At 35.8% G+C, this 24979-nt stretch overlaps 1 protein-coding gene across 3 annotated transcripts; it reads right to left on the reverse strand.

The window, feature by feature from the left end:
* Positions 1-93: 93 nt before the first annotated feature.
* Positions 94-24237, reverse strand: LOC127162297 (calmodulin-binding transcription activator 2). 3 transcript variants are annotated; one of them, XM_051105071.1, is made up of 16 exons: positions 24042-24234; positions 22233-23908; positions 19887-20013; positions 18786-18920; positions 14881-15041; positions 10936-11120; positions 10173-10251; positions 9592-9838; positions 7989-8299; positions 7736-7902; positions 7119-7329; positions 6969-7040; positions 5629-5649; positions 5290-5483; positions 5134-5208; positions 94-2750 (listed from the first exon to the last, which is right to left on the reverse strand). In XM_051105071.1, exons 1-16 carry the CDS (start codon positions 24157-24159, stop codon positions 2696-2698), a joined length of 3834 nt encoding a protein of 1277 aa, XP_050961028.1. In that variant the 5' UTR covers positions 24160-24234; the 3' UTR covers positions 94-2695. The 3 variants fall into 3 exon arrangements, with proteins under 3 accessions (XP_050961028.1, XP_050961029.1, XP_050961030.1); XM_051105072.1 differs by lacking the exon at positions 5629-5649 and having other exon boundaries at positions 24042-24233; XM_051105073.1 differs by lacking the exons at positions 94-2750; positions 5134-5208; positions 5290-5483; positions 5629-5649 and adding an exon at positions 5664-6275 and having other exon boundaries at positions 24042-24237.
* Between the last annotated feature and the right edge of the window lie 742 nt (positions 24238-24979).

A 24979-nucleotide genomic window follows, 5' to 3' on the forward strand; every position in this document is an offset into this window, starting at 1 on the left:
ATTGTGAATTTTATTGAAGAACTGTCTGTAAATACTTTTAAAAACAAACTAACAAGTGTATATTCTCACGTCAGAGAAAACACAAACCAGAACTGAATTTGAAGAATTTTAATGAAACGTTATGAAACAGTAAAACAGCCTGAACAAATATCTGCAAAATGTCAGAATGAATGTACAGTAGAAATCAATTCAAACATGTCCATAAATCTATATTCATAAATAAAGTCACATCAGCGTCAGCAGTACTAAAGGCCTGTGAGTGGAAATATGAACAAAAACAAACAGAAACTCATGCAAACGATAAACACCAGCAAGCAAAAACATGCTGAGAAATCTCATGTGTAAATATAAGCGTGCATATCGGCAATCCGTACACAGAATAAATTAAACATTTCATCAGGCAGAAGCAAATGTCTTCATTCTTAAATATATTTTCACCAGCTCTTTATATTGTACAGTATTTACAGACTAATGCATAAAGGTCTGAATCGAGACGAGAACCGAGAGTTCTTCGGCGACGCAGGACTGCTGCAGTTCATTTAGTTAAAAACACCTCAAGGCACATTCAAAAATATCCATAAAACAGACTCATCAAAATCCTCCTCCTGTTTAATGATGCCTAGTGACGCGTATCGCACGCGGCTCTGGGATCACAGAATTACGGAAGATTATTTACGCCACAGAATAAAAATATAGTAATTGTTCTTTTCTTTTTAACCACAATTCAGACTTATTTGTATTCAATATTTTATTTTTTTTATATATATACTGTGACACAAAATTGCAATTGTCAGAAAAAGTCAGAATTGTGAGAAAAAGTCACAATTTGTTATCTTTTTTTCTGTGGCATAAACAAGCTCCCAACACAAACCCTGAACCACAACTTGAAAAACAAAAATTCAAGGTGATTTAAAATCTTGCATCCTTTCTGAGCTGAAGGACTCTCCCACTTTTTTTCTCATAAAAACCTCTTGAATCTCTTACATTTTTTTTTTAATCTTTCCTCAATTTTTCACTTTAACTTTCTTCATTTTTTTCTCTCTTCAAAAACCTATTTTTTTCCCCTCGGTCTTTTTTGAAGATCAAAAAATTTTAGAAGAAAAAAAAATTCATGAGAGAAAGAGAAAAAATATTTTTGAAGAGGTGGAAGAAAGAAAAATTATGAAGAGAGAAAAGTTTGTTCATGAGCTGAAGAAAATATTTGAAGAGGAAAAACGTTTTTAGGAGAGAGAAAAAAAAATTGAGAGAAAAATGTTTGGACAGAGAAAAATTGGGAGAGAGATATTTTTGGAGACCGGAAAATATTATTTGAAGAGAAAAATTTGAGAGAGAAATTTTTGGTGAGAAAAAAAATAGAGAAATATTTGAAAAAAGAAAAAAAATATTGAAGAGAAAACATTTTTTGAAGAAAGAAAAAAATTGGAGAGATACATTTTTGGAGAAAAAAAAAATTGAAGAGAAAAAAATTTGAGAGAGAATTTTTTGGAGAGAGAAATTTTTGGAGAAAAAAAACTTTGAAAAGAAAAAATTAGAAAGATTTTTTTGGAGAGAGAAAAAAAATGTAAAGAATTTTTGGAGAGATAAAAACATTTTTTCAAGAAAAAAAAATAGATTTTTGGAGAGAGAAAAAAAATTTTGAAGAGAAAAATTGGAGAGAGAAATTTTTGAAGAAAGAAAAACATTTTTAGAAAGACAAAAAATTGAGAGAATTTCTCGAGAGAAAAACAATTTTTCGGGTAGAAAAATTTTTTGAAAGTTTTTTGGGGAGACAAAGAATGTAATATAGAAAAGGTGAAGAAAGAAATCCTAGATCTCAGGAAGGATGTAGGACACATTTTGCATTTTTGTTCAGGTTGTGTTTCAGGACTTCTGCAGGTTTCCATACATTTGGAATCTGAAGTTTCAGAAATGGGGTTTGATAACGTGTTTGTTTCTCTGAAACCATCAAGAAAGTGAGCTTCATCAGCATTTACACAGATAAACTGCACGTCCAGAATTTGAGTGGATTTACACAAACACACACAAGTTCAGGAAGAGATTTCTATCACACTGGATTCATGTGAACTTTAAAATAAAAAAAAAAAAGACTTGTTTTTACAAACTGAGAGACGAATTCAGATGATTTTCTGTGGCAGATGCTGCTGAAAGAGCTCAACATTTCATTTATATGCTCAACTGAAATAATATTTGTAATATTTAATGATCATAAACAGTCATAATATTCAACAAACCGTTGGACTAGATTCACGATCGTGTGTTCGTCACTAGGCAACGTTACATTTCCGCCGTGTGTTACCATGGCAACTACGATTTAAGACTTTGGATACGGCCACGGCACTCGTTCTGTCATTTATAAAATATATCTCCAAGAGATCAATAAATAACTTACATTTCCAACACAATTAGCTGTGTGTTTCTGATCATACAGTATATATGAGAGTAGATGCTGTTTACATTTATATAGAGATCCATTAATACAGAAAAACATTCCAAACATTCAGGAAAGCTGAACGTCAACGGTAGTGTTGCAGCAACGACTGGAAAAAAGAAGCCAAAGAGAAACCTGTGTGTGCGTGTGTGTGTGTGTGTGTGTGTGTGTGTGCGTGCAAGATCAGTGAAATCCCAAGTGTGGGATGCAAGCAATGAGCAGACGACTGTAAACACGGAGAACGAGTGTGTGTGTGTGTGTGTGTGGTCAGGTGGTCAGTCCTTTGTGCTCCAGCTCTTTACTCTGTTTCAGCTCCTTAATCCTGCAAACACACACAATTGTAATATATAATTTACAATTTTGTAATAACCTTTTTCCATACATTTTCAGCAAAAAAATCTGAAGACAGAACAAAGACAAGTTCAAAATTCTTGTTTTATTTTGTCGTATTAGAGTTAAAGGTTATTCCAGAGGGGATTTTGGATTTCTCTTTTTATCACTCAATAAATCGGAAAATTTCAGCATTTTTTTTTAGGAATAAAGTGTTGTATAAATCAGTGTGAATGATATATGATGAAACCGCTCAGTAAAAATGTTCAGAATATAAAGAGGAATAAAACTGTAAGTTTTGGTGTATGTAAGTGCTGCTGAAGTGGAGAAACACACTCACAGCCTTTAAAGAAATCAATTTTTACCACGCGTTTACAAATAAAATGTAGTATAAATTAGTGTGAACAATATATGAACAAACCCCTCTGTAAAAACCTTCAGAATATATAGAGGAATGAAACTGTAAGTTTTGGTGTATGTAAGTGCTGCTGAAGGGGAGATAAAACTCATTTTGAGAAAACATTTTGAGTCGTTGAAATCCACAGACACAAACAAAGTGCAACAATAAGTGAACGATGAACAAACTCTTCTGTAAAAAGCCTTCAGAATATACAAGTTTGTGTGTGTAAGTGCTGTTAAAATGTGATTATACTTTAAGTTTATTCAGATCTTAAATATTGTAATTGGTTCAAGATCTGGATTTTTTTTTTTTCTTCATCTTCATTTTTTTTTAAAGATTCACTTACTTATGGAAATTTATTCCAGCCACAGAATAAAAAAATAAAATGGTAATTGCAACTTTACCTCACAATTCATACTTTTTTCTCACAAATTTCAGTGCATATTTTACAATTTGTACTTTTTTCTCAGAATTAAAAAAAAAAAAAAAAAAAAAAAAAAAAAACAAACTCATTTAAAGTTACATTTTATTTTACACATTACATTTGTCGGAAATAAGCTTACTGAACATAAGAATTACTTTTTCAGTGGTTCATGATTTACTGGATAAGAATTTGATTAAATCCTTTCATTTTTTACTGTAAAAAATTCTAAGTTTTAAATTAAAACAAAAAACTTTTCTAAGTGTTAAAGCAAGAACATTTTACTGCAGTTTTAGAAGAAAAAAAATACTATTTCAGTGTTTATGCTTAAAAAATTTAAGTTTAATTTAAACCCTCTGAAAGGTTAAATGGTCCTGAAAAAAAACTCACAGTTGTATTGTTCACAGTTAAAACTTTTTGGAAATGAATGGGAAACAAATTTATTGGAAACTTTTGATATTGCACCCAAACTAAACAACTTGTTTAGATGTATGGCTTTGATTTTCTAAGTTTTCTAGTTTTAGAGTAAAATATGTTTTGGAAAATATTTATTTCATACAAAATTTGAAAATAATATTTTGTGCCCCAGAGGGTTAATGTGTTATTCAACCTCTAAATTTGTGAAAAATGTTTCTACACCAATTTGTTTTCAGTGTAACTAAAATAATATTTTAGAGCTTGGCATAATTAGTACCATATAAGACTTTACTAATTTGAATGATTTTTCCAGTCATTCATGATACTTTTACACACAACTTCATAATATAAAACTTTTTTTACTTTTTCTGTTCTTCCTTTATCCTTTATCCCTTCCTGTCCTAGCCTTTACTATTTTGAGCAATGACTGAAATGTTGTTTAATGGGCACTTCTTGTTATATTCTCTTTGTATGTTGTATTCCTCATGTCGCTTTGGAAAAAAACATCTGCCAAATGAATAAATGTAAATGTAATGCAACTAGTGAAAAGTATATTACTTGCATATAAATGCCCAAGTCATTTTAAGACTTTTTCAATTGCTCAGGATTTAATGGACAACAACTAAAGATAGGGATTAAAAAAAATGCACAAACATATAATTTAATCTAAATAAAATACTTTATTTAACTAGTAAAATGTATATTCATTATATAAATACCCCTGGTGTTTTAATGTTGTATTAATTTCCAGGTATTTTTCAGTCATTTATGATTTACTGGATAAAAATTAAAGATTAGGATTTTTAAAAACATGCAATTTTATAATATAAATAATATATGTTATTTGAGTTTTTATAAGTCTAGAAATCATAGTTTTAAAATGAGGCTTTCTTATAAAGCCAGGTTTTTCAGGACTGTGTGAATCCTGGTTCTTCTAAGAAACAAACAGCTGTTAAGGAGATGAATTAATTAAATTAAGAAATATCTTGATTTTTAGTTGTTTAAGCTTATTAAATGCTTGTTTTGTCTTGTTTTAAATCATTTTTATCTTGAGGATTCTGGCTGAGAACAACTGGCTTGAGTTCAAACAATGCAGGAAAGGAAACTTGAGTCAGAGAAAAATATTCAGACGTGTACCTGTGTCTGCAGCGTCTGAGGAAGCGCATGATCTTCCGCGCGGCCTGATCCTGTTTCTTGGTCAGGAACGAACCTCTGACACACGGAACGAGAGTTTGAGCATCACAGAGTCACTCATGTAATTATCTGTAGTGTGTTATATTGTGTGCGTCTCACTTGATCTTGGTGTTAAGGGCCCCGGGCCCGCGCGGCCCCTGCTTGACACGCTCATACTCCTTATAGCTGCGGTAGTACTGCTGGATGAGGACGGCAGCCCGCCGCGACTGCTGGAATTTCTTCTGCTCGTAATAACTGCGGAACTTGCTCTGAATCAGTATGGCCGCCTGCGTCATCTTCTTATATAAGGCGTACTGAAGGAGGACAAACACATATGTTAGACACACACATATACATATAAATACTGCAGGAGGACGACACAACACACACATGAACACACACCGCACAGCAGAAACAGTGTGAAACCACAACACTGCGTGCAGTTTAGTTTGACGTTACCTTCAGTGCTATCCATGTTAGCTAGCATGAAATTAAACAAGAAACAGGAGAAAGATCAGAGACACGGCAGCAATATTAGTGTGTTAGCGAAGACATACACACACACACACACACACACACACAAAAATCACAAACACACACAATTAGCTGAACAGTCAGTGACAGTTTGTTTTTAAAGTGTTCAAGCAGCTATGTATATGTGTGTCTATGTGTGTGTTTGTACCTACTTAACCATTTCTGAGGACAAATTTGTACCCAGAAGTGAGCGAAACCTGACTAAATCTACAAAAACGTCAATTTGGGGATGTACTTTTTTGAAAAATCCAGATTCAAAATTTTGGTCTAATTTTGTTGTCATATTAGAGTTAAAGGTTTTTCCAGAGGGGATTTTGGATTTCTTTTATTATCACTCCATAAATTACAAAATACTGTTTTCAGGAGTAAAACGATGTATAAATCAGTGTGAATGAAATATGAACAAACCTTCAGAATATAGAGAAGAATAAAACTCTAAGTTTTGGTGTTTGTGAGAAAAAAGAAAACTTTTTAAAGATACAGACTGAGATTAAAATCTACAGACACAAACAGATAAAGTAAAATAAAATACACACTTAAATGTCTATTTTGGATGTTTTCTTTCCGCTAGTCTAAAAAAAGCAGAGTTATGGAAGTAAAACTAAGTAAAAAAATAAATAAATAAAACTCAGCAGTGCATGAAAAAACTATTTTGTATGTAATGTCTTGCCTTATTACATATTTATCTTTTTGCGTCTGTAGATTCTAATACATATCTTTAAAGAGTTTTTTTCTCCACTTCAGCAGCATTTACACACACCAAACTTAGCAGTTTTATTCCTCTCTGTATTCTGAAGGTGTTTACTGAAGGGATTTAAAATTTCTCTGATTTTCACTCCATAAACCAGAAAATACTGTCAACATACTGACAAAATGCATTTTCACCATGCGTTTAGGAGTAAAATGTAGTATAAATCAGTGTGAATGAAATATGAGCAAACCCCTCAGTAAAAATCTTCAGAATATAGAGAGGAATAAAACTGCTAAGTCTGGTGTATGTCAGTGCTGCTGAAGTTGAGAAAAAACTCTTTAAAGATATGCATTAGAATTTAAATCTACAAATGCAAATAGATACGTGCATTAAAATAAACATTGAAAAGTGTTTTTAGATGTATTATTTCCACTAGTCTGAAACAACACATTAAGAAAAGCCAAATAGCCCCAAATCTCAAAATTAACCAGCATGGAAAAAATGTTGTCTTGCAATAGAAGTATACAGAATGTCCTCATATAGACAAGCAAGTAAACATCTGTGTTTGTGGTACCTGTTTGTATTTGCGGTAACAGCGCTGTATTACGGCTGCGGCCATGTCCTGCTGCTCCTTTAGCCTCCGCCCCTAAACACAACAACCAATCATTATGAAATCAGACACACACTCACCGTCAGTCTTCGAGAGTGTATCTGATTTGTGTACCTTGTATCTGCGGAAGGCGTTCTGGATGACGCGTGCAGCCTCGTACAGCTCTCTCTGCTCTGTGTCTGTCAGCGTCAACAGGGCGAAATCTCTCTCCATCCTTCCATTGGCTGAGGCATTCAGAAACTCCGCCCATGCTGCACTGCTTGGGGGGCGGAGCCTCTGCAGCGCCAAATCACTGAGGAGCGAGGGAGGGGTGGGACACAGACTCCTACACACATAGAGACACACACAATCTTTATGCTCTTTTCAATTTCCTAAGAATCGAACTATGACCCTGATGTTGCAAGCGCTGTGCTTCACTGTTTGAGTGACAGCAGTGCTCATTATTCCATCAAGTTTGGAGGTTTTAATATTTTAATGCCTTCTCTTCTGCTCAGCAAGTCTGTGTATGTTTGCTCAAAAATACAGTTAAAATTTTTAAATGTTGAATACAGTTGTGCGGCCCTATATTTTTGTGGAAACCGTGATACGTTTTATTTTTCAGGATTCACAGATGAATAAAAAAATTCAAAAGAACAGCATTTATTTGAAACATAAATATTCTGTAACATAAATATCTTCACTCTCACTTTTGAACACTAGTGAACAGGTCAGTGCTTTTTTTGTCTACGGACCTGTCGACGGTGTCGAGGTAAGTGGCGAGCCACGGCATGGTGTCATGAATGGCAGGATTGTCCCGCCTCTCTCTGAGCGGTGACTCCGCCTCCCGGTTAAATTCATCCTGTTTGATTCGCTCAGGTGTGGCCTCGATGATCTGCTCGGCCAGCGTTGCCATGTCAACCTAACAGCAAAACATTCCAACATCACCATGACAACCTTCATTCACCATAAGGGGGCGTAAACTTGTCCAGTCAAAGCTGCTCTCACCTGTAGCACCTCGTCAGACAGGTAATCCTCGTTCTCGGCGTTCTCGCTGTAGTTAAGCAGCTCATCAGCGAGCTCCGAGTGAAGCGTCAGCGCGTCTGTGTGTTGGGCGGTCGGTGGGGAGGGACTCGCGGCCTCACAGTCCATCAGGAAGAGCGAATCGGTGGAACCGGCCGGGGGCGGGACTGAGAACGGAGAGGAGGGGGAGGAGGCGGAGTCCATGGGGTCAGGAACTGAGCCACTTGAGTAGGCGGAGCTTGGGGAGGGAGAGGGCGGGTCACTGGGGGAGGGGACACTGCTGGACGAGCTCAAACCTGAGACAGAGAGAGAGAGAGAAGGGTTAGTGTTATTCACTAAAACTCTGTAATTAATAATAATATAATTTATTAAAACATAATTTTAATGAATATCAATTCAGTTATACGGTAAGCCTCTGTTGTACAGCATTTTATTTAACAAAAAAACAAAAATAAAATGTGACCCTGCACCACAAAACCAGTCGTAAGGGTAAATTTTTTGAAATTGAGATATTAAATATATTTTATAAACATCATCTGAAAGATGAATAAATACGCTTCCCATTGATGTATGGTTTGTTAGGATAGGACAATATTTGGAATCTGAGGGTGCAAAAAAATCGAAATATTGAGAAAATCACCTTTAAAATTGTCCAAATAAAGCTCTTAGCAATGCATATTACTAATGAAAAATTAGGAAAAAATTAGGAAAGTTTCCCAATACCTTCATTGAATATGATCTTCATTTAATATCCTAATGATTTTTGGCATAGAAGAAAAATTGATCATTTTGACCCACACATTGTATTTTTGGCTATTGTTGACTGGTTTTGTGGTTCAGGGTCAGAAATGTTCTGTTTGTAAAGGAACTGTTATATTTAAATTTGATTTAACTTCTCAGAATTCTATGAATTCCTTTGATTATCCAGTTTTTGATTATACATTTTTATTATATCATCAAACACAGAATCCAGAAAACACATCACAGATTATAAGGGAAAAAAATTAATTCATTGAACTGTTAACATTTTTAATAAAATACTAAATTGTCAAAATTTCATGAATTTGAACATACATTAACTTTGAATACAAAAATGCAAAGATTTTAAATTAAGCGAAATTACTTAATTTAATTAAAATGGAATTCAGAAAACATTAAAACAGAGAGCACAGAATTTGGGAAAAAGGAATTTGATTAAATATGTATTTTGAATATATTTCATTTGTTTAATTTAATTAAAGATTAAAACAGAAAGCACAGAATGTAGGTTTAATTTAAGTTTTATGAACTTAATTAGACATGCATTCTGAATATAAATTGTTTTATATTCAATGTTTAATTTAATGTTTAAATTAATTAAAAAGGAATTTAGAAAAATTAAAACAAAACCGAAGAATTTTGGAAAAATGTAAGAGATTTACTGGTGTTAAAATGTTAATAAAAACACTGAATTGTCAAAGTTTCATGAATTTGATTAGACGTGTCTTTGAACATAAAAAAATCATTTTAAATTTTGTTTTAGAAAAAATGAAAACAAGCATCATAATTTCATAAAGCCCTAGTTAAACCCTTGCATGTGCGCTGTTACCCGTGTCGGGGCTGCTGGACAGTGGAGACAGAGGTCTGTACGGAGGTGAGGCCATGTCCGGTGTGTGTTCTTGCGTCTGAGAGTGTGTGTGTAACTCCTCCAGACAGCGCGCTAGACGAGTGTGTCCGCGTGAATGTGCCACGGCCAGAGGCAGACGACCCAGAGAGTCCGGAATTCCCAGAGCCGCGCTGCTCCAGCGGTACAACAACACGGCTGCGGCCTGATGACCCAGAGCACACGCCCACATCTGAAAACACACACACGGGTCAGAACCACCAAAGCATGACGCAGCACAACTGTTTTTTAACATTGCTAATAATCAGAAATGTTTCTTGAGCAGTAAAACAGCATATTAGAATGATTTCTGAAGAATCATGTGACACTAAAGACTGGAGTAATGATGCTGAAAATTCAGCTGCGCATCACAGAAATAAATTACAGTTTAACATAGAAAACAGCTGTTTCACACTGTAATAATATTTCAAATTTTTTACTGTATTATTTTTTGATCAAATGCAGCTTTGCTAAACATAAAAGATGTCTTTCAAAAATATTAAAAGCTCTCAAAATTTTGACTGTACCAGAGGTGTGCAGGAGAAATGATCAACATTCAGTGGATCCACTTCCTGTTCCAGGTCCAAACTATTCACACTGATACTCCTGATACACACACAGAGACATAAACATCATTAAACACAAACACACACTGATTCAACTGCCTGTAGAAAAACAGCAGAGATATCTAATAAACATGCACATGCTTATAAATCTGCATGCATCATAAATGACAGAATATGAAAAACAAAGGTAAAATTTTACAATGTTTCCATTTGTTGAAACTACATTAGTAAATTTAGCAATACTTCTAAAGCATGTATTAATCTTAATGTTTATATAATATTTAATGCTCCTGAAAACATTAACTGTAAAGAGTTAATGAAATAGATGTTTAAAATTTAGATGCTAAACTTAAAATCTAAGTGTACACTGAAAAAAATTGTGTAGAACAATTTTCACTCATAAATTCTCGGTAAATTTCACAATTAACTACAAAGAAATGGCAGGTAACATACTGAATTAAATGTGACAATTAATCTGAAGAAAATCTGAAGTAGTTTTTCTTGTGGAAAATACTATATTTACAGTTTAGAAAAATCAATTTTTTACAATGTAGATACCAAATACATGTTCAATTTTATGCAGATTTGACTGTGTTTGTGTGTGTGTTACCATCAGAGTATGAGTGTGTGTATGAGCTGTGTGTGTATATTAAATAAAAATTAAAAAACAACTCATAAAATGTTACATTTTATGCAGATTTGATTTAAACTGTGTGTGTGTTACCTCCAGCGTATGAGTGTGTGTATGAGCTGTGTGTATCCCTGAGCGGCGGCGAGGTGCAGCAGCGTCATCCCTCTGTGTCTGACGGAGTGTGTGAGTCTGTCCGTCTCACCGCCTCGATCCCAGCGACCGCCGGCCATCATCCGCTCACACACGGCCACGATCCTGCGCTCGAACCACAGCCCCGACTGACACACACACACACACACCGATATTTCCTCATTAACACATTTACACACCTCCTCACATCAACTAGAGAGAAATCATCTTTCATTTGACTCTGGTCTCAGCTTTACATCACACATGACCACTAATCTGATAGGCTGATATCGTTACGTCCTGCAGTCAGCATTTATATCAGTCACTGTGTTTACACAGACACTTCAGGAGAAGAACTTTCTCAAATTAAATCTTTTCACATTCAGAATTTAAATTGGGAGTGAATTAAATATAGATTTTGTTGACTGAGTTTGAGTCACTGAATCAGGCGTGAAACTGCTTTCAAACTGGATCTTACATTTGCATCTAAACAACAGTCAAACTAGTATTTTTAAAGGAAAATTAGCTACCAAAACTACACTAACAAGAAGCCGATAAGTACAGGGAAACTATTTAAAGGGATAGCATCTTTTTTTAATGTGTCTATATATATTCTTTAATACATCAGATGATGACATTTATTTTTACATTCACAGCAGCAGAAAGTGTTGTGAAGTCTAAATAAAGAAAACTGTCAAAAACTGCATCTTAATTAGAGAGATAAGATTAACCTTGAAGCATGACACTACAGGCAAATATTGTTTTAGGAACTGGTCAATTTTGAGAGTTTAGGCTATTTGGCTTTTCATAAAGTATTGGAATAATTACTAGTGACTAGAGACTAATGGAATACATTTTGAAGTATTTATTTTATTGCACTTTATCTATTTGCATCTGTAGACTTTAATTCCAATCCATATCTTCAAAAGTTTTTTCTCCACTTCAGCAGCACTTACATACACCAAAACTTAGAGTTTTATTCCTCTCTAAATTCTCAATGTTTTTACTGAGGGGTTTGTTCATATTTCATTCACACAGATTTATACAATATTTTATTTGAAAAACACGGTAAAAATGCATATCTTTAAAGGTTGTGAGTTTTTTCTCCACTTCAGCAGCACTTACATACACCAAAACTTAGAGTTTTATTCCTCTCTAAATTCTCAATGTTTTTACTGAGGGGTTTGTTCATATTTCATTCACACAGATTTATACAATATTTTATTTGAAAAACACGGTAAAAATGCATATCTTTAAAGGCTGTAAGTTGTTTCTCCACTTCAGCAGCACTTACATACACCACAACTTAGAATATTATTCCTCTCTATATTCTCAATGTTTTTACTGAGGGGTTTGTTCATGTTTCATTCACATGGATTTATACAATATTTTACTTATAAAAACGTGATAAAATCCATATCTTTAAAGGTTGGGAGTTGTTTCTCCACTTCAGCAGCACTTACATACACCAAAACTTAGAGTTTTATTCCTCTCTATATTCTGAAGGTTTTTCCTGAGGCGTTTGTTCATATTTCATTCATTTTCTGATTTACGGAGTGATAAAAAATAGAAATCTAAAATCCCCTCTGTAAAAACATTTAACTCTAATATGACCAAAAAAAAAAAATCAAACAAGAATTTTGAATCTGGTGTCAGATTTTTGTTCTGGAATTTTATGCAGATTAGTGCATATTTATATAGACAATTCTTCATTTGCATATGTACACATAACATTTGAGAAAACGTGTACCAATCAACTGAGCAAGTATGCTGATATTTATTAGTAAAATTTTCAACCCTATTCACCTGTAGTGTCTTGTCTTGAGCAGAGCAATTGATACTAAATACAACAAATAAAAGAATTTATATAACTGTACAGAAAACAGTGAAGGCTATCAGCATTTAACTAAATATCTCACTACAAAAAGATACTTGATTCAGCACAAAGATCAGAGATTGAGCAGTTAATTCTAAATTTTAAAAAAAAAATAGCGTCACTGGATGGAAAACTAGCTCAGTTTCAAAGAACTAATTTTGACAGTTTTTAGAAAACTGCCTTGCATCTGAAACAAGTTTTGATTAACCAGTAACAGCAATTCTTTAGTTGGTAAGGCTGGTTTAGGCAATTCATTTAAGATGAATGGATTATAATGTAGATGTAGTTAAATATAGATGAATTCAGATGTACAATGAATGTAGATGTAGTTAGGAAGAGGTAGTAACATGACTACTTTTAGTTAGATACTCCTCAACACACACCCTCCCTCAGTTTTTTCCCTCCTGTCTGTCTGTCTGTATCAGTCTCTCTGTCCGTCCTCGTGCTGTATTGACGTAAGAGTGGAAAAGCTAAAAATGAATGACATGAATCGGCCAGACGATTCTCACAAACAAGATGAGCTTTCAACGTCTTTGGTTTTAACTAAAGCAACTCTAACTGTGAGCACTAAACCTAAAGACTAGTTCAGAAACTGCAGGATTTACCATGAGAATCAGGCGAGGAAAACCTGAACAGTAATGTGAGTTTGTGTGTGTGTGTGTGTGTGTGTGTGTGTGTGTGTGGCACACCAACATGGAAAAAGCGCTATTAATACATGCATACTGAAGTGATGTCATTGGCAAAGTTGACATTCCTCTGCTAACCCTGATAACACACGTTCATAAATCCAGCGCTCATCAACACACTCCACATCCTCCCGCGCCACATCGCACACACACACACACTGCAGAGTTACTACAGGATCACTGAGATTTCATATTAGTTTTCATTGTAAACTAAATGAAATTTAGGAACTAGATATAAAAATAAGTTTACATTTTTGATTTTATTAGTTTATTTTTTCCAAGTAACAAGTAAGTTTTTTTAGTTCAAGTTTCAGTTACAATAACTCTGACACACACACTTACACAAGGTGTTGATGTGACCTTTTGGAGAATGTTCTGGCAAGGAGATGAAGTCAAGCGCAGGGTGGGAAATTAATGTTTGGTTAACCAGCCACAGGGACTGATGGGTAAGGAAAATCTCCAATCAGAGGAAGTGTTATCGAGACAATTCTAAATGTTTAAGTTAAAGAAATACAGTAAAAACCTAGTTGAAATAATCACCACATTTCCACACTATTTCCATAAGAACTACACTATTTTCATTTATATTTACACTGCAGTATTTACATACAGATATTTAATAAAACTTTTTAATACGTATTTGAGTGACAATGCAAAAGTATTTTTGATTAAATTCAATGTTTGAGCCAATTCAATTCATTAATGTCAAATGGACAGTGAATCAAAAATAAATCAAATTCTAACCACAGCATTTATGTCCAAATAAAAATGAGGATTACAAATAATCCTAATTTTATTTTAGTTTCATTTTATCTTTAGTTTCTTAGTTTCAGAACAATTATCTGCCAATATGGTCAGAAAAATAAACAAAACAAGTTTCTTTCTCTCATTCTACTGAATGACCTTTGTTCTTTTTTTAAGCCTAAACTCACTTCATATTTATTTCTAATAGCTTCTGCTGATATTTTGAATAAGACTTTATTTTTATATTTTTATATTTTTTGTTTTTTATTTTAGCTATTTTGTTGTTTTTATCATTTTTTAGCTTTCTGATATTAATAAAAATAAAAATAATGAATATAACACAATATAAAATATAAATATGTAAAAAAGCTTTATCATACGTTTTTAAAGTTTTATGGTTTTATTTAACAATGCTAAAATAAGCATGCTTAGATATTTGTAAAACAGGACAAAAATACTGAAACTCTAATCCAGTGTCTGGTTCTTCCTGAAGGTGACTTTGGTTGCTGCTGGACTGATATAAACCAGCGAACTCGGACTACAGGAGATGAACACGCATCAGAGGAGAAGGTCAGAAACGGAGACTCTACTGTGTGTTTGTACCTGGTTTTCAGGAGTCAAGCGCGGAGCGGAGCTCTGGTTTCTGGACAGCTGCTGATGATAGTGATTCATGTGTTGATTCTGTTGATTGTTATTTGACATTTCTGCCATTCGCCGCTCCATCTGCTCCAGACGTTCCAGAATCGACATCCTGAACTGGTTATCTAGAAAACAAGACAGCAAACATGAAACAATGTTTACAACCTGATTCCCATCTGTAATGTGATGCAATTCTGAAGGAATAAAAAGAAACGCATGAGAAAAAGACGCATGATTAAACGGACGTTATCTTCTAGAATACAGCAGGAGCTCAGAGTGAGTTTGCTAAAACAACTACACTGGAAAAAAAATTGGTATAAAGACTATTTTTACTCAGAAATTGCTAGTAAATTTTGCAGTTAACTACCAAGAAACAGCAAGTAACACACTGAGTCATACAGAGTCTTTGAATTAGAAAGACTAAAATAGTATTATCTTGTAAAACATATTTGTTGTGTTTTTCTAATTTTTATTAGTTTTTTTTTTTTAATTTCCATATAGTTTTTATTAAGCTTTAGTTTATTTCGTTTTAGTTATTTTAGCACTTAAACTTAGTTTAAATGAAAATGAGAAAAGTTTTTATATTTTATTTTATCTCAGCTTACGCTGAAAAAATTGGTGCAAAGACTGTTTTCAATTCACAAATTCCTAGCAAATTTCACAAATAATCACAAATAATAAAAACGACATTAAACTAATGAATAAACACATTAAACATCTCTATGTGGTTTTAGCTTGAATTATTGTAGTGCATTAAAAATCTAAATGAAAATGACAAACTTCTTGCTAAAATAAAATAAGTTTTTTATATTTCAGTTATTTCTTAAAAAACATTGGTGTAGAAACAGTGAAACTGTAGTTTCTTGTAAAACTCTAAAAACATTTGTTTTATTAACTCAATTTTTTTACAATGTACAGTATCAGCAAACATTACTTTCCCTTAACAGGAACTTTATTAAACTAACCTTCAAAAAACATTACATTTGTAAAACATGTTCTTTTTAGGATACACTTTGGGTGATAAGCGGTATGTTTATCATGCGGGAAACTTGGCGGAAGAACATAATGGAACCGACAGCATGAAAATAATTTACAGTTCACGATTCTCGACGCTATTCATTATTAAAACTAATTGTAATATTTACTTTCACAGACACAAAGCAGACGAGTGTGTGTGCGTGTTTAGTGCTTGATTTACAGTGTGTGAGGATGTGTTGACAGCTCAACTTTTACACACACACACACACACACACACACACACAGACAGACAGAGTGATCTCTGAGGTGAACCTCCAAACACACAGAGAGCAGTTTTAACGCGTAGTCCGTCCTACCTACACCATCCATGTGTCTCTGCGCCATCGTTCAGACGATCCGATAAAAACAGTGAATCAGAAAAAGCACAACTCCATGACTGTCTCTCTCTCCACCTGTCTCTCTCGGTCAGGAGTGAGACATGTTTGAAAATATAAGTACAAAAGTATAAAAAAAAGTTTTTGAGCACAAACACACTTAATACACGGATCCGCACAGTCTGAGAAGTGCAAACGCATTCGATCACAGAATGAAACGTGAGAGAAAGACAGACTGACGAAAAGAGTCGGGGGGAAAAAAGAAAGTATTCCGAACTAGAGGAAAACTGCGGTCGTCCTGCTGGATCCTGACAGACGTCCGTCCTCGAGTGGGGAAAGTCCCGAATGAGACGAGAGAAAGATGCAGCTGAGCTTAAATTACTGAGCCCACAGACGGCCCGAGAGACAGACAGACGGAGAGAGAGACAGACACGCGGCTGCCCTCGTACACATGGATTTAAATAGGCTTTAACTGAGCGGCAGAAATAGAAACCGGCTGATATCCACACTGAACCGCAGAAACACACACAAACACACACAAACACACACACACCGCTGACATACAGACACAGAGCAGCAGAGCAGTCCTTCAACACTGTCAGTGATTCAGCACCTGATCGATTCAGCACGATACAAACACTGATGTGTTTCTGTTAGAAACGCTCCCGTCATGTTCAGAAAGAGCAGAAAGACACGCTCTGATTTTCTGACTGATGTTCTTGACTCTATGCACTGTAAACACACCTTTAACACACTATTAACTTCCATTGTTCAATGTGTGTTATTCTTTAATATTTTAGTTTTCTCCTCCAGTGTGCTTTTGTCATTTTAATTAGTTTTTTGATTTTTTATTTAACTTTAATTCATTTTTTGCTTTAAGTAAATAAAAACTTTTCATAATTTGGTTCCACTTTATATTTAATGGCCTTAACTACTATGTACTTGCATCAAAAAATAAGTACAATGCACTTAATGTGGTCATACTGTATTGCAAAACATGGGATATGGGTAAGGTTAGAGAGGTTTGGTGGTATGGGTAGGTTAAAGGGTGGGTTAAGGTGTAAGGGATGGGTCAACTGTAATTATGAATGTAATTACAGAAAATAATTACAGATGTACATGTATAAGTACAATGTTTTTTTTGTACATAAAAACTTTAACAAAGCTAAATTAAAAATAAGTACATTGCACCAAATGATTAGTTTTAATGTAAGTACATAGTAGTTAAGGCCACTTAATATAAAGTGGGACCAATAATTTATATTAAAACAAATTTAATCTAAATTAAAATGCTAAAAAGACCATTTAAATCAAGAAGTAAACTGATTTGAATATGTAAGTATTTCTAACACTCACAAGAACTGTAGAATATACAGCAAATCTCTGTTTAACTCTTTGATTGCAAAATGTGATTAAATTATCCTTCAGCTCTAATTCTGATAAATGCAACTATAAGGCAAGAGGGTATTAAGATATTATAATAATTATTATATATATTATTATAAATATTAAATATTAATAATATTTTTAATTAACAAAAACAATTAATACTCTTAATAACAGCAAGACTGGACCAATAGTGTTCCAATAACAATCTTGGATCAGTTATAACATTCAGTTCTTTAATGATCAGGACAGACTGCTGTGATGAAAGACTCATAAATCATAATCTACGACTAATAAATTAAGACCACTAAAGCAATTCTCTGTCTTTTTGACTGCCGTTCAGCATAATATTCGAAGCTCACTCATATAGGCTGATGTTTTCTGTATTTCTGCTGTAATTATGACATAGCTGCTTGTTTGTATTAACAGAAACTTGGTGTTAAAATATTAAAAAATTAACCATGATTTATTTTGTGACTTCAGAAGTTTTACTACTTTGTTTAGTAAAAATTATTGTGTTGAAATTTGTTTTCACAAAATGCATTATTTCAAAGCAGCTTTCTAGAAAATAATGTTAATATTTATAATATTTTAATATCATCTCACCTTATAGTTGCATTTATTAGACTTAGAGCTGGACAATAATTTAATCACATTTTGCATTCATTGCTATAAAGAGTTATACAGAGTTGATATTTGCTATATATTCTACTGGAAATACTTGCATATCCAAATTTATATCAGTTTCTTCTTGATTAGCTTTTTTTAATTTAGAATAAAGTATTTTTGAAAGCATTAATAATACTTTACATTTTTCAAGTCATATACAATAATACAAGTCATCCTTCAGAACTGCTGAAATCTGTGCAGCTGTCGTGTGCTTTGAGCTCACTGTTTTTGCAATATACCACAATAATTTGTTTTATTTTATTTCTTTTGATTACTTCCATTTTTCTCAAACAAACGTCATCTTCTGTCACCTGTGCTCATGTTTCATCTCTGCGGTTCAGCTCTTATGAGCATCATTTCTCTTCTGTTATAAGCACAGATCAAATGATGCAGCGATTTTCATCTGTGATGTTTTTCACATTCACGTGTGTGTGTGTGTGTGTGTGTGTGTGTTTTACTCACCATCCAGTGATAACCAGTCCAGCTGTGAGCTTGGTAGGGACGAGGCGTTGCGAGCGCGATACTCAAACAGCACAGAGGAGGAGACGGCGCTGGAGTCCTTCAACACGTACAGAGCGACGAGTCCAGCTTCATGAGCTACACACACACACACACACACACACATGCACACACACACACACAGTGTATATTTAAGACAAGACTCCAGTGGCAAAACCACTGTTTTTTCATGCACTGGTCTATTTTGCTTTCATATCATTTCTTTTTTCAGTCTAGTGGAAAGAAATCATCCAAAACACACATTTAAGTGTTTGTTTTATTGCACTTTATCTATTTGTGTCTGTAGATTTCAATCTTTAAAATGTTTTTTTTTTCTTACAAACACCAAACTTTACAGTTTTATTTTTCTCTGTATTCTAAAGATTTGTTCATATTTTATTCACACTGATTTATACAACATTTCACTTCTAAAAACATGTTGAAAATGTATTTGTTTTCTGTCTGTTGACAGTATTTTCTGATTTATGGAGCGATAAAAAGAGAAATCCAAAATCCCCTCTGGAAGAAACTTTGACTCTAATATGACAACAAAATCAGACAAGATTACTTATTTTACATTTAGATTTCTGTTCTGGAAATTAGTGCAAATTAGCGCACATTTACGCAGACAATTCTTCATTTAAATTGCAATTGCACATTTAAACACAACATGTAAGAAAACCTAATGCAAAATGTAATAAAAAAGTGTTTGCAATTCCTAACGTAACAATTCAGCTGGGGAACTATAGTGATATTTATTAATTACATCTCATCCTGTTCTCCTGTAGTGTCTTTATGCTTGTAAGTTTAAGTTTAACTGGAGGAGAATCTGAAAAAAACGTCATCTAGACATTAATGAAGTGAGATTTTACTATTTTTTATTATTATTGTTTATAAACAAAATCTGTGAACTTTCTCTTCTTATTGTTCTTTTTGTTTAAGGACACGAAAAGTCATCTAGATATTTATCTTCTCTCTGTCAGGCTGGATGTGTTCTCTGAAGCCGTGAGCGCCTCCATCTGGCTGTGTGTGAGACTGACGCAGGTATGTGTGTGTGTGTCTCACCAGGACAGTAACAGCGCAGGACACCTGGCTGAATGAGGGAAGCAGGAACTCTGCTCTGGTCAAACACACACGAGTATCTGCCGTCCGTCTCTGACCACGGGCCTGTGATCAGCACCTTCACTCCACCCTAAACCACAGACAGTTATTACAGTTACTTCACACTAAAACCACAACAACATTCTCGTTACTTAAAATAAAATGAAATAAGTTATCATTTAATGTTTTAGTAGTGCTCTTACTAATTTGGTTATTTTGTTTGTAATGACATAACATCAGTGCTATTTTAGTATCATTCGGATATTAACAAAGTTTGTATTTTGAATATTTTACATTTTAATTTTAATTTTAGTTAAGGTTTTATTAATTTTTGGCAAGTTTTTATAATGTCTAAAGAATTTCTATTTATTAATTTACAAATTTTCAACTAGCTGAAACAAAAAAAGTTAATTTTTATGTTATATCAACTAGTTACCTTGGCAACATGTCTCAGTTTCACTTAGTTTAACTTGAAGTACTAAAGTAACTAAAACTAAATTTAAAAAGGAACGAGGATATATCTATATATACATTTTTAACAAAAAAAAAAAAAAAAAAAAAAAAATTTAAAACTGCCCAAAACACACAACAAATTTACTAAAACTTTAACTAAATTTAAAATTAAAATGGAAAGTTTAAAAGTAATATATATAAACTTCATAAAATTTTAAATATAAACTATAATAGTATCTAAAATTATATTAAAATAACACTGTTGTTAACCAAACTAAACACAAGCAGAAATGCATTTTACAATCAGAACTGAACTTTTGCTTTTCTACTACTAATAGTCCATACTTAAACTTAAATAAAATAATGTTTGTTCAACCAGGATTCATACAGATACTATAAAATCAAATTTCAAGGATTTTTCAAGCACTACTTTTTTGATTTTCAAGGACTTCAGTAAGCGATCTCACTTATGTATACTATTTCAAATTATATAAAAAGAGAAACAGATCAATAAAAACATACTAATAAAAATGGCAAAAATAAAGTGAATCACATATGAAGTATTACTACTAAATTATTACAAAACATACAACACTTTTACTATAGTAAAACCACGTTAATTTTCTTAAGGGATTTGTATTTATGTATACTTTCTTTTTTCTTTGTTTTTTTATAACTGTTCTGCCTTAATGGTTCGATGTTTTCTACTGTTTAAGAAAAAAAATCTCAAAGTCACAAAATTGCTCTAAATATGAAACAAATGATTCGCAAAACCATACCGAAGTCCCGATCTGAATCAAATGATCCGCGATCCACGCTACAAAGATCCAATCTAAAGCAAAAGATTTGTGAACCTGATAATGATTCACAAACCATAATTTCAGATCAGGCATGGAGCGCGGATCACGAATCATTTGACTAAGATCAGAACTTCACGTATCGTGAATCATTTGATTTGAATCATTCAAATCTCGAAATGATTGATGAACCCTTTCAGATCTAAATCAAATGATTCGCAGAACGTGATTTGAAGTCCTGATCTGAAACAAATGATACGTGAACTAATCGGAGCACTTTGAAACAGTGAATCATTTTGCGATGGTTTAATGAATGGTTCACTGATTTGTAGTTCCAAAAAGCTCCATTTCACCCATCACTACGTGCTATTAAAAATCGTTACAAGCGATGTTGAAATTTGAAAATAAATGGCTCTTTTAATTTAATGTAGTTTTTGCTAGTGAACTGCTCGAAATGAAGTCATGAGTTTGAATCAATCAGAGCGGTTCCAGCGTAAATGACTCAAATGATTCGGTTCATCTGTTCCTCTTTTCCCATCTTCAGTCATGTTTACACAACACTGTCAGTACTACTGGCTTAGCTCGATTGTTTTCTGACATTAACTGAAATAAGCAAGTTGTCTTTCAATAACTCAAGCACTTTTCAAGTACCACTTCAGGAATATTGCTATTTTCAAGGGTTTTCCAGGCCTTACATTTCAAAAAGTCAAATTTAAGTACTTCAAGCACTTTAAGCAGTTTGTACAAACCCTGTTCACCTAAAAGACTTTTTGTATTTATTTTAAAAGGTTTTTTTTCTGTCGAACACAAATGAAGATATTCTGAAGAATGGTGGTAACCAAACAGTTGACGTTAACCACTGACTTCCATGGTATGGAAAAAAAATACTATGGAAGTCACCTGTTTGGTTATCACCATTCTTCAAAATATCTTCTGTTGTGTTCAACAGATGTAAAACATCTATTCAGGTTTGGAACAAGTAGAGGAGGAGTAAATGATGACAGAAGTTTTATTTTTGGGGTGAACTATCCCTTTAAAGAAGAGACGTGAAGGTTCATACCTCCGGGTACGACCACTCAGGTGAGAAGTCCGTGATGTTGGCCAGCCGCTGGGTTTCTTCTAGAGAGCCGCCGGACATGAGCGAGTTTGTAAGAAGCGGGAAGGGCAGGAACGAGGCTGACGGTGTCGGCTGAGGCGGAACCATGTACCGGATGGGGTAAACAGGCAGAACCGGGGTGGGCGCGTGGTTGACGGGCTCCTCTGTGATCAGCTCAGATATGAGGTCAGGAAAGGCGGAGTCAAACGTGAGCCCCGCCTCCTCACCATCTATATGGCCACAGTGGGTGGTGTCCATGGGTGTGACTTCAGATTCGAATTGTGCATGAGTGGGCGGAGACTGCTCCTCCTTCACTTGCACAGGACTCATGCTAGGGGGCGTGGCCTGGGGCGGAGACAGATTTGACGGTTGAATGCACATGGGGTGCGTTTCCAAGAGACAGGGGTGCTGTGACTCCGCCTTTCCTCCCTCTGGAGGCAGCTGATTGGTAGGCAGCACTTCGAGAGAGGGTGTTATTTGGGTCGTCGAGTTGGAGGCAGGAGAGAGCTGATTGGTCAGAACATGACCGGGCGGGGCTTGAGCATCGAATCCAATGGGAGGAGCTCTGTCATCGGGCGGGACAGACAGCGGGGAATTCAACGAATCGAGTCCTAAAGACGACTCCAGACACAGCGGGAGCAGAGCGGGAGTTGTTTGCGTCGGAGAAAGCGATAGAGATAGCGAGGCAGGACTGGACGAGGGGCGACCCGGAATACTCTTCCTCTCTGTCTCAGAAGAGAGGGAGGATAGAGACGATGGCGGAGAAGTGGGAGAAAGAGACAGAGCGAGAGAAGGTGGCTGAGGAGATGCAGAAGGAGGCGGAGACGGGGAAGAGGAGGCGGAGATAGAGTGGGGCGTGAGGGCGGGGCCTCCGTAGGTCTGCCCCTGTTTGGGGCTGTTGAGGAAAGAGTCGGGATCGAACGGGAGCAGCGAAGGTGACGGGGACGTCGGGTTTGGATGCAGGAGCGTCCCGGGAGCATCTGGGACAATGCGGTCGGTCAGCAGCAGTCCTCCAATCACAGGGCTGGGCAGCAGAGTAAGTGACAGGGTGGCCACGCCCTGATTGGGTGGGGCAGGGCTTGGTGGGGAGGCGGCGCTTGGTGGGGAGGGCGTGTCCTGTTTAGGCGGCACAGGAGATAGAACGAGCCGCCCGCCGGCGCGAGTGAGCGACAGTCTGGTGGAGCCTAGCTCGCCATTCGGCTCCTCCCCACAGCCACGCGCCACCGGCGCCGCTGTCGTCATGACGATGAGCGCATTCTGCGGCAGCGCCACCGTTGCCAGTCCGCCCCGCTGGTCACCATAGAATCCGTTTCCATTGCTAAGAGCGATTGTCGCCGCCCGCTGCGTTTGGGGCGGACTCGAAGAGGACGAGGAAGAGGCGGAGCACGGTGAAGCCACGCCCCCCATGTCTTCAACCCGCCCACTGTCTTCTGGTGTACCGGACGGCTGCTTCCTCTCTGAAGGCACAACAGCGACTAAAGCATCGCCAGGTCCCGCCTCCCGCCCGACCTCCGCTCCTGAGCCCTCATTGGCCAGATTCTGCAGCTCGGTGAGGGCGGGGTAAGGGGTGGGCAGTTTGGGCGAGATGATGCGATGTTTGGTGCTGTTGCAGCGGTGAGGAATGTTGGATCCGGGAGATGCTGTGGGAAACACGTCAAACGTGGCACATCACACACTAGCATTTGAAAGTACGGGGTTCGTTTGATCAAAAATACAGTATAACGGTAATTGGAAAATATTATAGCAATTTAGTGGAAGTGTGTGTGTGTTTACCGCAGAGGCAGGTGTGTGTTCGTGGTTGTGGTTTGGTCTGTTGGGTTTCTAGGATCTGTTGCACCATCTGCTCTACTGAGAGCTCGACAGAACCGTTGCCTCCACAAGACCATTTCATACTGTGGACTAAACACACACAAAAACAGATATACAGTCATTCAGAGTCACACTGAGTCAATCTCAAATGTTCTGAAGAGATGACACGACAATGACAACTAAACGCTGAAGTACTGAAAATGTAACACACACTGAGTGATTTGAGTTTTTTTGCATTAATCTTTTAACACTTCAGTGGTCCAGTGTCAATTATTCTGCCTGTACAACAGTAACCCTGTTGCAGGCATGTGATTGGTTGTTTGGTGATGTTGCAGACGTGTGATTGGTTGTTTGGTGATGTTGCAGGTGTGTGATTGGCTGTTTGGTGATGTTGCAGGTGTGTGATTGGCTGTTTGGTGATGTTGCAGACGTGTGATTGGTTGTTTGGTGATGCAGCATGTGATTGGTTGTTTGGTGATGCAGCATGTGATTGGTTGTTTGGTAATGCAGCATGTGATTGGTTGTTTGGTGATGCAGCATGTGACTGGTTGTTTGGTGATGTTGCAGGTGTGTGATTGGTGTTTGGTGATGTTGCAGGCATGTGATTGGTTGTTTGGTGATGTTGCAGGTGTGTGACTGGTTGTTTGGTGATGCAGCATGTGATTGGTTGTTTGGTGATGCAGCATGTGATTGGTTGTTTGGTGATGTTGCAGTGATTGGTTGTTTGGTGATGTTGCAGGTGTGTGATTGGCTGTTTGGTGATGTTGCAGGCGTGTGATTGGTTGTTTGGTAATGCAGCATGTGATTGGTTGTTTGGTGATGCAGCATGTGACTGGTTGTTTGGTGATGTTGCAGGTGTGTGATTGGCTGTTTGGTGATGTTGCAGGCATGTGATTGGTTGT

The sequence above is a fragment of the Labeo rohita genome, unplaced genomic scaffold, assembly GCF_022985175.1.
Source record: "Labeo rohita strain BAU-BD-2019 unplaced genomic scaffold, IGBB_LRoh.1.0 scaffold_88, whole genome shotgun sequence".
Taxonomy (NCBI): domain Eukaryota; kingdom Metazoa; phylum Chordata; class Actinopteri; order Cypriniformes; family Cyprinidae; genus Labeo; species Labeo rohita.

Coding starts and splice junctions, on each gene's coding strand:
- LOC127162297 (XM_051105071.1), bottom strand. CDS start 24,159: ATGAAATGGTCTTGTGGAGGCAACGGTTCTGTCGAGCTCTCAGTAGAG. Junction 23,909..24,041: donor AACACACACCTGCCTCTGCG/GTAAACACACAC, acceptor TGTTTCCCACAG/CATCTCCCGGATCCAACATT. Junction 5,484..5,628: donor TAACATGGATAGCACTGAAG/GTAACGTCAAAC, acceptor GTCCTCCTTCAG/TACGCCTTATATAAGAAGAT.